Source organism: Brassica oleracea, chromosome C4 (assembly GCF_000695525.1).
Source record: "Brassica oleracea var. oleracea cultivar TO1000 chromosome C4, BOL, whole genome shotgun sequence".
Classification (NCBI taxonomy): domain Eukaryota; kingdom Viridiplantae; phylum Streptophyta; class Magnoliopsida; order Brassicales; family Brassicaceae; genus Brassica; species Brassica oleracea.
Window position 1 is genome coordinate 31053563 of NC_027751.1, and position 15245 is coordinate 31068807.

General features: G+C 37.9%; 3 protein-coding genes across 4 annotated transcripts; all 3 read left to right on the forward strand.

The window, feature by feature from the left end:
* Positions 1 to 4255: 4255 nt before the first annotated feature.
* LOC106339936 (floral homeotic protein APETALA 3-like) lies at positions 4256 to 6790 on the forward strand. Its single transcript, XM_013778804.1, has 7 exons — positions 4256 to 4772; positions 4863 to 4929; positions 5018 to 5079; positions 5175 to 5274; positions 5626 to 5667; positions 6142 to 6186; positions 6388 to 6790. Exons 1-7 carry the CDS (start codon positions 4585 to 4587, stop codon positions 6556 to 6558), a joined length of 675 nt encoding a protein of 224 aa, XP_013634258.1. The 5' UTR covers positions 4256 to 4584; the 3' UTR covers positions 6559 to 6790.
* Positions 6791 to 8811: 2021 nt separating this feature from the next.
* On the forward strand, positions 8812 to 9594 carry LOC106338650 (glutathione S-transferase T3-like). Its single transcript, XM_013777580.1, has one exon. The coding sequence runs from the start codon at positions 8812 to 8814 to the stop codon at positions 9592 to 9594; it is 783 nt and encodes a 260-aa protein (XP_013633034.1).
* Positions 9595 to 12022: 2428 nt separating this feature from the next.
* On the forward strand, positions 12023 to 14945 carry LOC106336817 (vesicle-associated membrane protein 727-like). 2 transcript variants are annotated; one of them, XM_013775759.1, is made up of 5 exons: positions 12023 to 12217; positions 12316 to 12550; positions 12628 to 12811; positions 12897 to 13017; positions 14621 to 14945. In XM_013775759.1, exons 2-5 carry the CDS (start codon positions 12355 to 12357, stop codon positions 14831 to 14833), a joined length of 714 nt encoding a protein of 237 aa, XP_013631213.1. In that variant the 5' UTR covers positions 12023 to 12217; positions 12316 to 12354; the 3' UTR covers positions 14834 to 14945. The 2 variants fall into 2 exon arrangements, with proteins under 2 accessions (XP_013631213.1, XP_013631212.1); XM_013775758.1 differs by having other exon boundaries at positions 12023 to 12550.
* Positions 14946 to 15245: the final 300 nt, after the last annotated feature.

Below are 15245 nucleotides of genomic sequence, written 5' to 3' on the forward strand. Positions count from 1 at the left end.
GCGCGACAAATCCGTCTCGAGAAGAGGTAAACCGACCTAAGGAGGAATATATAAGGAGGACCTAGGATGAAGAGAGAAGGGAGAAGATTCTAAGAGCAAACTTAATACTTAGAGCAATCTAGGCATTTTTCCGTTTTTACTACCGAGCTGCGACCCGACTACGTTAGAACTTAGGTGGCTAGACTAGCGAACATACCGACAGCTCTCGTGGCCTAGGATCTTACCTGTTGTTCACGCTCAAACGCGAATTCGGAAATAAGACCTCTTTGTTCCCTTTTTGATCTTTTACGATTTATTACTTTCGAATCTTTCATATTGATTGTGTTGTGCGTGGCCCAGCAGATAACCGGGACCTTCAGGGAAGGCTAGGTTAACTTGGCTTTCCTCCGATTAACAAAACTCGACGGTGTGAATTTCGGTTCCCATAGAGCACTCGGTGACAAATTCAACACATGAACCACTGTGTTCAAAGCTTCTCCCCAGAAAGTCATCGATAAGCCTGACTGTGAGATCAAACATCTCATCCTCTCGACAATCGTCATGTTCATCCTTTCAGCCAACCCATTCAACTGTGGAGTCTTAGGTGGCGTGAACTGATGTCTTATTCCATGCTCTTTGCAATAAGCATCAAATGGTCCAAAATACTCTCCACCATTATCACTGCAGATACACTTTAGCTTCTTCCCCGTTTGTCTCTCAACCAACGCCACAAAATGGTTGAAATATCCCAACACCTGATCCTTCGTCATCATAGGAAATACCCATAACTTCCTTGAATGATCATCAATGAAAGTCACAAAATATGATGCGCCGCCAAGAGATCTTGTCCTCATTGGACCACACACATCTGAATGTACCAAATCCAGTACCTCAGGTTTCCTAGAAGGCGCATAAGACTTGAAAGAAACCCTGTGTTGTTTTCCCGCAAAGCAATGCGAACACTTCTGCAGGTGCAAACCAGAGATTCTTGGAATCACCTCATTCTTAGACAACACAAACATTCTCTTCTCACTCTTGTGACCGAGTCTCTTATGCGATAACTCCATGACACCATCATTCTCGACCGCATTAACAGCGTCTTTGGATACCTTAGCTTGCATCCAATAGAAAGATGAAGACTTCTCACCTCAAGCCACAATCAAAAAAGTGCGAGAGAGCTTCCATTTACCACCACCGTGCAAACTGAAATAACCCTCATCATCAAGTCTTCCCGTCGATATTATATTCATCCTAATATCAGAAACATGCTTAACATCCTTAAGCACCAACCTAGTCCCAAGACTAGTCTCCAAGCATATATCGCCAATGCCAACAACCTGAGCCATCGCATCATTTCCCATCTTCACGGAACCATAATTACCTGTAGTATAGGTAGAAAACAAATGCATGAGTAGTAGCTCCACTGTCAATCACCCAACTGGTGCCTTGTCATGCGACATTAATGGCATCACCCTCAAGAAGAATGAGAAACTGATCTTCGGTGACAGTCACCCGATCCACCTTTTCTTCTTGATTACCTTGCTGCTTGTTTTTCAACTTCCAGCAATCCTTCTTCATGTGCCCTTTCTTGTGACAGAAATAGCACTCCATATTAGCAAATATATTAGATTTGCTACTTCTCATGTTCTTGTCCCTATTGGGATCTCTACTCGAATTCCTCCCCCTTGATTCAGTAACAAAGACATCTGAACGCAAACTGCTAGCATTCGACTGTCTTCTTGCTTCCTCATTAAGAACACTGTTCTTCACTGAATCCATCGAAATGACACCTTCCGACGCGGAGTTACAAAGAGACATCCTGAAAACCTTTAACAACAAATCTCTTTGGTGAGAAGCCACAGACTGTGAATCTCATCATCAAACTTGAAGCCCATATCAGACAGCTTGTTGAGCAATCCCTGAAACGCATTCAAGTGATCTGTCATCAGAGTTCCCTCCTGATACCTCATCTCAATCAACTTCTTGATCATGTACATCTTGTTGTTTCCGGTCTTCCTAGCATACAACTGCTCCAGCTTATTCCACAAAGAACGAGCATCCGTCTCAGTCTCAATATGATGCAACACATTATCATCTACCCACTGCCTTATCAACCCACACACTTTGCGATGCAGCAACTTCCACTCTTCATCCGTCTTCTTCTCAAGTTTCTTCTCTTCGAAGACTGGAACATGGAATTCTTTAACAAAGAGCATATCATCCATCTTGCCCTTCCATAGATGATAGTTAGCACCATTCAAGCTTATCATCCTGCTCGTATTTTCCATCATTCTCACAAGCAACAATAACCCGAAGGTATCAAACCCAAAGCTCTAAAACCAGAAGCTCTGATACCACTATGTTGGGGAAAGCGGGCACGAGGCGCAGCGGAATGTAACGGTCGTGTTCCCCTGACCTTGTGTGAACCTGTGGGGAAAATACTTCGACGATAACATGATATAGTATAAGCAATAACTAAATGAGACAAACACTTTTTACGTGGAAAACTTCCTCGATGTGAGAAGAAAAACCACGGGACCGTAGTCCACTCAACAATCCACTATATAAATGTATGTGAGTACAACCACGTTCTCCCTGTTCAACAACCTGAACAGAACAGAGACTCAAGCTACAAAGAACTACCTCCAACACAAGAACAACAACAACAACAACAAGAGAGCAACACAAAGTTTCAAAACCAGCATCAACCAAACGACCTCAGCTCACAAGGATTCCGGCAACCAGAGACTAATCCCACCGTACAAATCCAAGATAAACCAGTCAACAACACCTCTACCAAATTTCAGCTCAATCAGAGAAGATCTTACCGTCGGATTTACCAAACACTCAAGACATCACTGCTGAAGAATTGTGACGACCAGCTTCACTAAAACCCAGAAGAGTAATGTTGTTACCATAACCACATGAACATGTTTTGTAGATCTCTTATTACATCTTTTAGTTCCGCAACATGCATAGTTGACCCAGTTTTTAACCTTTTAAGCCTTATAATAATGTAAATACAACTCAGATTGCAACCCACTTGAAAGAAGAATGAGTGATCTTGTTTTCGGCTTGTTACTTACACTGATCCCTTTTGCAGTATATAAAAAGTGTTTATAACAGAAGTATCTTCAGTCCACTGGCTTAACTAAGCTAAAATTTATTAATGGTTATACACTAGACAAATTATGCAGATTAATTGAGAAAATGCTTAGAATAGATTAGCATGGTGCAAATAGAACTGTTACATGGTTTTCATAAGATGGCTAAAATAATGCATTCCATTACATAGTTTTCATAAGATGGCTAAAATAATGGACTCAAACTAAATTTTCATTAGGTAAAGAAAATTATCGATCGCAGAATCATCTATTTAATATTTTCATATTTTGCAATAACATAAAAATCAACATTAAAAAGTGTTTTATATTATTCTCCTAACTTCCTAGTCATTTGCTAATTTGGAAAATTTGTTGTAATCATTTAGGAAACATATAGTATAAGATTCCGAGCTAAATGAATGTAACTCCCATCAATCCGACAAACCAAAGTACTCTCTTGGCTTTTAACAACAAGATAAATACTTGGTTCAAACCTAAACTTTAGTTTACTTTGGGGCCCTGTTCTAAAACTCGGCCGCCTAGCCGCCTAGGCGCCTAGGCGCTACGCGTCACTTTTCCGCCCCGATTTATGCCAAATCGGTTAAAAAAATCGGATATCCGATTTTTTTCCGTCTAGCCCGCCTAAATGACCGCCTAGCCGCCTAAATGACCGCCTAGCCGCCTAGGCGGCCGCCTAATCTATTTTTTTATTTTATTTTTATTTTATTTTTAATTTTTTTTTTAATTTTTTTTTATTTTAAATAATATTTTTATTTATTTATTTGATATAAAATTTTATAAATATCATTTATATTCATAATTTTGATGAAAATTACACTATATTAAGTTTATATATTCTATTTGTGTGTTTTATACAATCTTAAACAGGAAAATGTATTAATGTTATACACAATTAAAGATTAACATGTTTTATAACATAGTAAACCATCTATAAATTCCGCCCAGCATAATTTCCGATTAATCCCCGATTTTTTCTTTAGGCGCTAGGCCCAACCCGACCGCCCGACTAGCGCCCAGCGCGTTCCCGAACAGGGCTTTGGGGTAAGGAAAAAGGCTAACCAAATCCCACCTGCACACTTGACGTTTACAAACGCCGTTAAGTATGTCATCGTGTAAACAAAAAGCAAGTGGGAAACCAACGAAGCTCCGTGAATTAATAAACGGAAAGCACACGATGCCCATTTATAGCTTTGGTCCACTCTTCCACCTATAGACAATTGAGTTTAAGCAGTGTCTTGTAAATTAACCATCATACATGTCCATTCCACTTACCAAAAAGGAAAGTTTATCACTTAGTTTTCATCAACTTCTGAACTTACCTTTCATGGATTAGGCAACACCTTTTTATATAGTAAGTCTAGTGGGTCCTTTGCTTTCTTTTTCTTTTCTCTTTCACTTCTCTTCTTCTTATTATAATCTCTTTGTCCTCTTCGCCAAATCTCTTCAACAAAATATCAAAAACTAAATAGAGAGAAGAATAATGGCGAGAGGGAAGATCCAGATCAAGAGGATAGAGAACCAGACCAACCGACAAGTGACGTATTCAAAGAGAAGAAATGGTTTGTTCAAGAAAGCTCACGAGCTCACGGTCTTGTGTGACGCTAGGGTTTCGATTATCATGTTCTCTAGCTCCAACAAGCTTCATGAGTTTATCAGCCCTAACACCACGTTGATGATCTCTCTTAAAACACCACTCTTAAATTGCTTTTTATGTTCTTCTAGTTAATGACCTTTCTGTGTGGTTTTGTTGGGTTATAGAACGAAGGAGATCTTAGATCTGTACCAAACAGTTTCTGATGTTGATGTTTGGAACGCTCACTATGAGGTTCTTTTCTTCCTCTTAGATCCTCTTATTCTTGTTCTTGATATGTGTTTCTTGATGGTTTGATGAAATTGATGAATCTTTGTTGTAGAGAATGCAAGAAACCAAGAGGAAACTGCTGGAGACAAATAGAAATCTTCGGACTCAGATTAAGTACTTTTCTTTTTTCTCTTCTCTCATATCTCTTTAAACTGAAAAAAAATCACAAAATTATGAAATACTAACAAACTTTGGTTTATTAATTGTAGACAGAGGCTAGGCGAGTGTTTGGACGAATTTGATATTCAGGAGCTGTGTAGTCTTGAGGAAGAAATGGAAAACACTTTCAAACTCGTTCGCGAGCGCAAGGTATCATCATATTTTACCCTTAATTATCTAGGGTTTTAATTACCAACTTTTTCAATTTCTGGTTTTCAATTTTTTGGAGTTTATTATAGTCAGAAGACTTTTGTTGCATTAATTTGTACTAACAAGGCAAACGTTTAGTTTACTGCTAGCTAATATATGTGAGATTTGTTTTTTTATTAATCGATATATATGTTAATTGTACGTACAGTTTATCAATCGATATATATGTTGATTATAGTCAGAAGAATTTTGTTGTATTAATTTATACTAACAAGGCAAACGTTTAGTTTACTGCTAGATATATGTGAGATTTGTTTTTTTTATTAATCGATATATATGTTAATTGTACAGTTTAAATCGCTTGGGAATCAAATCGAGACCACCAAGAAAAAGGTCACATCTTCTTCTTTCTTCACTCACTTTTACAATTTATCATGTTATTTGTCTCAATAATTCCGCATCATCTGAATCTATGCACTATTAAAACTGTTGATAGTGTTTTTTTTTCGTATGAAACTATATAATTAAATAAATTTTATTTTTATGCCTTTAGTCAAAAAAAAAAAAAACTATATAATTAAACCTAACCCTGTCATTACTTGGGCATCCGACCTTTTCAAGCATAACCATATAATCCGTTACTTCTATAATTAGTAGCTCTTTTAGTGAAGTATTCAGTATCTTGTTTTTGGAAACTGTCGGATGGTTAAGGTAATGGATAAAAGGACAAACCAAGTGTAAATTATAGTGATGTCATAAAAGCTAGACGAAAGTAAAATGGATCAGGCAGTAAAATGGATTAGACAGTTAAGAGTCTTAATCATTTCAGTCTCTTCACAGTTTCTCTTGTGGTTTACTCAATTGCAGAACAAGAGCCAGCAAGACATACAAAAGAATCTCATACATGAGCTGGTACCGTCTCTTTTTCCCTCTTTTTGTTTTCCTTACAATTTTTAGGCACAACACATGCATGTAACAATTAAACGGATAAAAACGTGTGGAGATCGAGTTAGTCAAATAACAAGCATGTCATGTCACTTAGAGTAAACAGTGTTGGATGTTGAATATGGCTTTTATTCTCATTAATATCTTATAATCTCTTCGGTGAAACAGGAACTAAGAGCAGAAGATCCTCATTATGGACTAGTAGACAATGGAGGAGACTACGATTCCGTTCTTGGATATCAACTTCGTTTCCATCAGAACCATCACCACCATTATCCCAACCATGCCCTTCATGAAGCATCTGCCTCTGACATCATTACCTTCCACCTTCTCGAATAATTAAGGGTTTGAAGGTTGCTGGTGATGTCATTATCTATCTATTTAATAAAATAAATACTTAAAAGCGTAAGGCTGGTCCTACTGAAACCTTAAAAATGGTCATGTTTCTTAATTATGTATTTTCTGAAACCTTAAGAATTATGGATTGTGTGATCAGTAGCTTGCTGCTTTAACTTCTTGTGGATTGAATGTTTCAACACTATGTATGATATTATATTGACGATTTCCTACCTATGCTTCGTTACTCCCGTTATAATCCATATATCATCGCAAGAGCAAACACCGAAAAAATCTAGCCTATGAAACCCTTCTCTTTGTCTAAGATTCATTTGAAACATTCTCTCTATATGCATGCTTGAGATTTAGCCTCCTTTCTGTATTGCTTGCATACCTAAAACTCAAGGGCAATTATTTTATGGAGACACATCCAGACATCCTCCAACTATAATCTGAAGCCTTTTATGATTCTCCAACTTGTATTATAATTTGTATATTTTAAAAATGAGACCACTCTATGAAAGGCCTTAATGATACAATTTTGTGGTTTGGCTGTGCAATCTTTGAACTTCTACCTCTATTTATGGTTCATATACTTTTTAAGTTTTTGCCTCGTCTAAACTTAAAAACCAATAACATAATTAAGTATTGGTAGCTTAGTGGTAACAGCAAGGGCACGGTGTTTGTTCCGAAATTGATTTTGCTAGCAAAGTTATTACTCCCTCTAAGACCACCCGCAACGCGGGTACGTAAGAGGAACTTAGCGCGAAGACCTATGTAAATCCGAGTATTATAATAGTTTAATTTTTTCTTTAAAGGGTCCGTAAACAAGGAGTTTAAGGACTTAATCCTTACGTGCGTGGCAACACCTGATAGGCGAGGGGATGGGGTTGCTTTCGCGTGTGGAAAAAAACCGAGTCACTTTCTTTCTCCTTCTCGAAAAGAAAACTCTCGCGATATCGAAGGCGATTCAGCGACAGGAGAAATCTTAAGGTAAATCGGAGCTTTCACGACAATATTTGTGCATTTGGAGTTGTTGCATGTTGATTTCATCTGGTTTTAGGGTTCTATCGAGGGGTTTAAATCGATTTAGGGTTTCAAATCGATTTGGAGATTTTTATCGAATTAGGGTTTTCGTCTGGGTTTGTTATTTTCTTCATCTCGATTCCCTTCTTTGTTGTTTTGGTCGTTATTAAGGTTCAGATTGAGTTATAAATCGTTATAGGGTTCAGGATTGAGTTCTAAATCAATTTAGGGTTCGGGTATAGGGTTCTAAATTGATTAGTTTTTGTTCTTGTAGGTGTTGAAATGGAAGAAGAATTAAGGGATATGAAAGCACACAAAGATTACTACAACATGCTTCATTACGTTGCAGATGCGCAACAGGGTATTCCTCAACTCTACCCTTGTGGATCAATCACGAAGGAAGTCGTTGATGAAGAGGACACATATGACTACCTCCCTGGGAAAAGATACTTCATATGCAAAGACTTCGAGGTATATCTAGTGTTCTCTGTTATTCACATTATTCTTCTTCGAAATGAATTAGCAGTTTCACAATGGTTATTATGTTTTGGCAGAATGACGGGTTGCATTTCACGCAACCATGGGTTATGGGAATGCAACAAGAGGTTGAGAGGCTCAAAAAATAATTCTACGAGCAGGAGAAGCTTCTAAGAAAGTGCCAGGCGCTTAAGGTGAATTCAATCTAAATTGTAACATGAAATTGATAGTTGTTTGTACAACCTTTCTAACATAATGATTGGTTTGTGTGATATATGTTCAGGAGCAGGTGAGGATGTTGCATATGCGAGTGACTGGACTTGAGAGAGGCCATTCGGAGGTTAGTGTCTAAACTTACTTGTAGTTTTAGAAACCATCATTTAAACTTAAGTTTGTAGTTTGAGAAAATAACACTAAATCTTTTCCTTGTTTGAACTTTAAAACTTTCTAGTTCAAACGTAAGTTTGTAGTTTGAGAACAATAACTTCTGTTCTTTGAACTAGTTAAGTTTCTGGTGTGAATTTGAAAGTGAAATGATAGGTTTTAAATGCGAAGTAAACCACTTGTCCTTTGAATGCGAAGTTAAGCATTAAATTGTGCCTAACTGCTTATTTGCGGGGAAAAGCTTCATTAAATTTTTTGTAACTGTTATCATAGGATTGTTTCCTACTAGGATTCAATAGATTTGCGTAAATAATCCCTTATATAGTCGCCTCCCTTAGCTAGTTTAGTAAACCATAGTCTTCTTCCTAAATGGCAAACTCCACAAGTTTTGTTGACCTTTTAGCTAGTCAAGGGGTAGTTGACCTTGACTCACCCGAACCTCCCTTTAGCAGCCAATTTTCCGATAAGTCTAGGGTAAAAGAGAGGAGAAAATGGTCACCAAAGGGGGATATAATCCTCATTGGTGCTTGGCTCAACACCAGCAAAGACCCAATAGTCGGTAATGAACAGAAAGCTGGTCACTTCTGGAAGAGGATTGTAGAGTATTACAACTCCAGTCCTTTACTGGTTGGGACAATCCCAAGAGAACTTGGGCAATGCAAGCAAAGATGGGCTAGGATCAATGACTTGGTGTGTAAGTTTTCAGGCTGCTACGAGATGGCACTGAGGGAGCAGAGAAGCGGGCAAAATGACGACGATGTGATGAAGGCTGCCTTGGATATCTTCTACAATGACAAGGGCATTAAGTTTAACTTGGAACATGTGTGGAGGGAGCTTAGGAATGATGTGAAATGGTCCTCCACCTATCTCGAGAAGGACAGTGGTAAGGACAAGCGCAAATCTGTTGATTCTGATGCTCAAGGGTCAGTGACAGAGCCACAAGAGAGACCCATGGGAGTTAAGGCAGCTAAGGCTGCTGGCAAGAGGAAGAAACTTGGAAAAGAAGAAGAACTAGGACAACTTAAAGAAATGATGGAGACCAAAAAGCAAATCTCAAATCAGAGTTTGCTTGCAAGTTTGGTTGCAAAGACCGAGCCACTCTCTGATATGGAAGAAGCTCTGAAAATGAAATTACTGTCTGAGATGTTGTGATTATTGATGGTTGGTTAACACTAGTTTAGTGATGTTTTTTTTATCTTTTTTACTATGCTTGCAAGTTTGGTGATAATTGTCTGAGATGAACTCTGCTTGCAACTTTGCTTACGCATCTCTTTTTTCTCTGTTTCAGGTAAAGTACAAGCCCATGTGAGTACTGAAGACAAGTACGCTGCTGTATAAGTCACGGGTTCTCTGTTGCCTTTCTGCTTTGTTTGTTTATGCTAGTGTTTTCATGTAAACCAAGTCACGAGTTCTCTGCTGCCCTTTCTTGGCTTTATAACTATGTTTGTTCTCTCGGCTTTGTAACTCATCTGCTTCTTCTTCTACTACTTTCAAACTTGTATCTCTTGAACGTGTAACTCATCTGCTTCTTCTTGAATGACTTTGTAACTCTACTGCTTCTTCTACTACTTGTACTGCTTTGTAACTCATATGCTTTGTAACTCTAGTGTAAGCTCTCTGTTTCTTACTATTGTTTTAGCCAATGTTCCAAAGTCTTTGTTTAGCTACTTGTAGTATGATCAAGCACGGTTTTCTTATGTTTTCGAACTTTGGATCGAGTTTGAACTTTGGATCGAGTTTTCGAACAAGCACGGTTTTTCTTCTGTTTTCGAACTTGTCCTTCGATTTTCGTTTTTGATTTAAGCACAACTTTGTATCGAGTTTCGTTTTCCTCATCGATCAAACAGTTTTCTCATCCAAGTTTTTGATTAAAAAAAACGATCAAAAAAATGAGTTAAAAAAAATGATAATCTTGGGAGATGGAGGTTTTATTTGTTATAGTTCTTACAATTTTTCCTTTATAAATCAGTTTTGAAGGAATTATAGCCAAACATGGGAGATGAATTCGATCAAAGATTCGAAGCGGCTTTCGATGAATGTTTTGAAGATACATACAACAACAACGTGGAGGATCGAGCAAATAAACACAAGAAACGTGCATATATCGAACGAAACCGCGAAGCAGGTCACATCCGTCTATGGAATGACTACTTCAGTGAAGATCCGACATATCCGGCTCATATATTCAGACGCCGTTCCGCATGAACAAGGCAGTTTTCATGCGTATTGTCTATCGCCTCTCAGAAAATGTTCTATTTTTTCAACAAAGAAAAGATGCAGTCGGAAGGTTAGGTCTATCTCCAATACAAAAGTGTACGGCAACTATTTGTATGCTTGCTTATGGGAGCGCAGCTGACGCCGCTGACGAATATCTCCGACTTGGTGAAAGCACAGCACTTTCGTGTGTAACTAATTTCACAGAAAGCGTAATACATTTATTTGGAGATGAGTATCTACGAAGACCAACTCAAAAGGATCTTCAACGACTACTCGATATTGGAAAGATACGTGGCTTTCCTGGAATGATAGGAAGCATCGACTGTATGCATTGGGAGTGGAAAAATTGCCCAACCGCTTGGAAGGGACAGTACACACGTGGATCAGAAAAGCCGACAATTGTCTTGGAGGCGGTTGCTTCACAAGATCTTTGGATATGACACACCTTTTTTGGTCATCCAGGTACCTTAAACGATATTAACGTCCTCGACCAGTCACCTGTTTTTGATGACATTTTACAAGGTCGAGCTCCAAGGGTCCATTACGTGGTCAACTGACACCAGTATGATATGGCGTACTACCTCACGGACGGTATATATCCAAAATGGTCAACATTTATCCAATCTATCTCACTCCCTCAAGGTCCTAAAGCCTAAAATTCAAGAATCAACCCGAAAAGATGTGGAGCGTGCTTTTGGAGTATTGCAAGCTCGATTTGCAATAGTGAAAAACCCAGCTATTTTGTGGGACAAGAGACAAATAGGGATGGTTATGCGAACATGTATCATACTGCACAATATGATAGTAGAAAATGAACGCAATGGATACACTCAGTATGATACATCTGAGTTTGAAGAAGGAACCTCGACCAGAAGTTCAAATGTGGATGCACCTGATACTTCCGAGATGCCTCCAAATCTCGGTAATATGCTTCTTATACGGACTCATGTTCGTGATAGGCATTTACATGAACGATTGAAAAATGATTTGATCGAAAATATTTGGAACAAGTTTGGTAATGATGAAGATGAATAATTATTGTATGTTTACATTTAATCATTCAATAAATGAATTTTAAATTTAAATGTTTTGCAAATTTCATAATTTTTAATTTCTAAAAAAAAAAATTAATAAAAAATTCTAAAGACTTCATAGTGATAACACAATTAGGATCAGAGTCCTTAACGATTACTGTTTTTTGTCCGCAACTATATTACTGTTTGTTTGATCTACACCCAAAAAATGGGAATGGTATAACATGCAATTCAGTTTAAAACCGAAAATCTATAATATCTAAACCGAAACGAGCAATAATAAACACTTTTTAAACCAACAAATAACCAAGAACAGAGATCGATAAACCGAGAATTAGCATCAAGTAAATGTCATATCGAGAAGAGGGCACATCATCTCTTTGCTTTCATCTCCTTCATCTCTTTGCTTTGTCTCTATACTTTCCTCCCGGAGCTCCGATCTTTAAATTGCGTCGTTTTTTTTGTACAATCGGAGCATCCGATCATTTACTCCGGTTCCGAATCGGAGATTATCAATACCATCAGTAACCTAGTCTCTCCGATTTAGCGATTTAATATTTCATCATTTTGTTGTGTTGTGATTACATATATGTTAACGTATCAATTTGGTATCGCAATCCAGATCTAGTCGTAGACATTGGTTGACTTCTTCTCTAGAGAAATGAGTCAGCAGAAGGGTTTGATTTACAGCTTCGTTGCCAAAGGAACCGTCGTTTTAGCGGAGCATACTCCTTACTCCGGAAACTTTAGCACCATTGCTGTTCAGTGTCTGCAAAAGCTCCCCAAAAATAGCAGCAAGTATACTTACTCTTGCGATGCCCACACCTTCAATTTCCTTGTCGAAAACAATGGTTTCGGTGAGAGATTTGTTATTAGCCTTTCTTTATTATATGTTAGTTAGTTGAAGTGTTTGATTGTGTGTATATGTATGTAGTGTTTCTTGTGGTTGCTGATGAGTCCACTGGAAGAAGTGTTCCTTTTGTTTTCCTTGAGCGGGTTAAGGAAGATTTCAAGAAGCGGTATGAGGCGAGTATAAAGAATGATGCTGATGATGATGAAGACGATGATTTCTTTGCGGATCGGTTTAGCATTGCGTACAATCTTGACAGGGAGTTTGGGTCTGTCTCTAACCATGACTAGTTTCTCATATTAGTCCTTCTTCTCATTGCAAGAATGTTCTTAGTTTTTTCTGCCCTCTTACAGGCCTTTCCTTAAGGAGCATATGCAGTTTTGTATGAGCCATCCTGAAGAGATGAGCAAACTTTCCAAGTTGAAGGCTCAAATTAATGATGTCAAGGGGATCATGATGGACAACATTGAGAAGGTACCATTTTGTACCTATAGCAAGCTGAGGCATTTAATTAACAGTTGCACACCATTCCTGTATTTTAGGCTTCAGGTGATAGCAACTTTATCTGCAAGGTATGAACACATGTTTAAAAAAAACACTGTGTAGAAGGATAGCAAACAATTCACAACTTCTAGAAGAGCTATTTGATATCAACTAAGTGGATTCTTTTTTCATGGTAGTTCTGCTGATAAAGTTATCATTTGATTTTTTCCTTGCAACCATTCGTCATTTTTCTCTCTTTAGTGAGGTGTATTTTGTGCTGATTGCTCTGTTATGTCTCCAGACGCCAATCTATTTTTTTATCTGTGGTGTGCTGAGTCTGTTAGTAATTAAAGGTTGCATGCAGCTAATGTCTTGGACTACTCAAGGCCTGGGCGTTCGGGTCTTCGGGTCGGGTTCGGGCCGGTTCTTTTCGGATCCGGGTGTTTTCGGGTCCTAAATATTTAGACCCAATAGGTACTTAGAAATTTTCGGTTCGGGTTCGGGTCGGTTCTTCTCGGGTCCGGGTCGGTTCGGGTCTATAATTAAAATACCCATAAAATACCCGTAATTTTTCGGGTCCATATCGGGTTCGGATATTTAGGATCTGAAAAAGACATGATATACCCAATTCCATCAACTTTAGTTGAATATTTGTCATATATATCTAAAATTTTACAAAACAACTTAAATGAAACTATTAATAATTAAAATAAAACATTTTAAAACCCTAAATTTTACATTTTAAAGCTTTATATTACTTAAAAAATAATAACAAATGTTGTTCACAAAAGATATTTCAACTAAATCATAAAATAATATATATAAAATAGAACAAAAAAACATCATAGTTTTAGATATACATGTTTTTAAGTCGGGTACAAATCGGTTCTTATCGGGTCGGGTCTATTCGGGTCGGTTCTTTTCGGGTCCGGGTCTATTCGGTCGGTTCCTTTTCGGTTCCGGCTCTTTCGGGTAAAAAAAATTTAGACCCAAAAGGTACTTGTACATTTTCGGTCCGGGTTCGGGTCGGGTATTTTTGGGTCGGTTCCGGTTCGGGTCTTCGGGTCCAGGTTAAAATGCCCAGGCCTAGACTACTGTCTTTGGACCAACTTCTGTTTGTTAGACTAGGGAAAATGTGTATTCTGTGATGGTCTCTTATTGAATGCATATCTTTTAGCTCATCAGTATCAGCAATGAATCTATAATCTGGGTAGAAATTTACTGAGGGAGTCTAATAGATGTGCTAAATGGGATCATTATAGCATGAACTCCCCTGCTTATAACCACATGAATCAATTGTGTTGTAGTGAAGTCATGATATTATCATCTGTAGCTTTTGCACAGTTGTACTATGATCATGTTTCTATTTGCCTGAAGTTTGAGGTATAAAGTATGGTATAAACAAAGTAACTGCAATAATTGGTGATTAAATCCAGTTCTTTAAGTGTTGGAAAAGGTCAGCAAACTGGACCTAGGACCAGTTAGTGTAAACAGATTGCAAACTTGTCAGCGTATGCAAGAAGGTGTTGATTATGTGAAACGATGAAGCAGTACAACTCTTCTTTGATGATTCTCTTGTTGATGATGTCTTCAGGTTCTGGACAGAGGAGAGAGGATTGAACTTCTGGTAGACAAAACCGAGAACCTTCAATTCCAGGCGGATAGCTTCCAGAGACAAGGGAGACAGCTAAGAAGGAAGATGTGGATACAGAGCCTGCAAATGAAGCTGATGGTGGGAGGTGCTGTTTTGTCCTTTATTCTCATCGTTTGGGTTGTTGCTTGTGGTGGTTTTAAATGCTCGTCATGATGTTTTGCTCTCGTTTGTTTCTGTTTGATCGTCACCACCTTGTTTTCACACGTAAAACGCATGCTCACGTTTGTACATGTTGGAACTTATAATAACATATCATCATCATCATTCCCACAAGCTGATCTATAATGCTATATCTGCGCACCCAAAAATAGATTTGGTGTGTGCTTTTAGCGATTCTTAAATTTAGTTCTTCGAAATTCCTCTTCTTATTATTCCCTTGTTTATACAGTTCAGGACTTCTTTTTTGCATTTGCATAAATTCATTAGAACAACTCTGGAGTTTGAGAAAGTTTAATACTAAAAATATCGACGTATCTTAAAATCAAAGAAATCCAAAAATACATTTAAATATGTCAAAAACCAAGATAAGTGATTTAGATTACCTTTAAATCTTTAAATCTGTGGA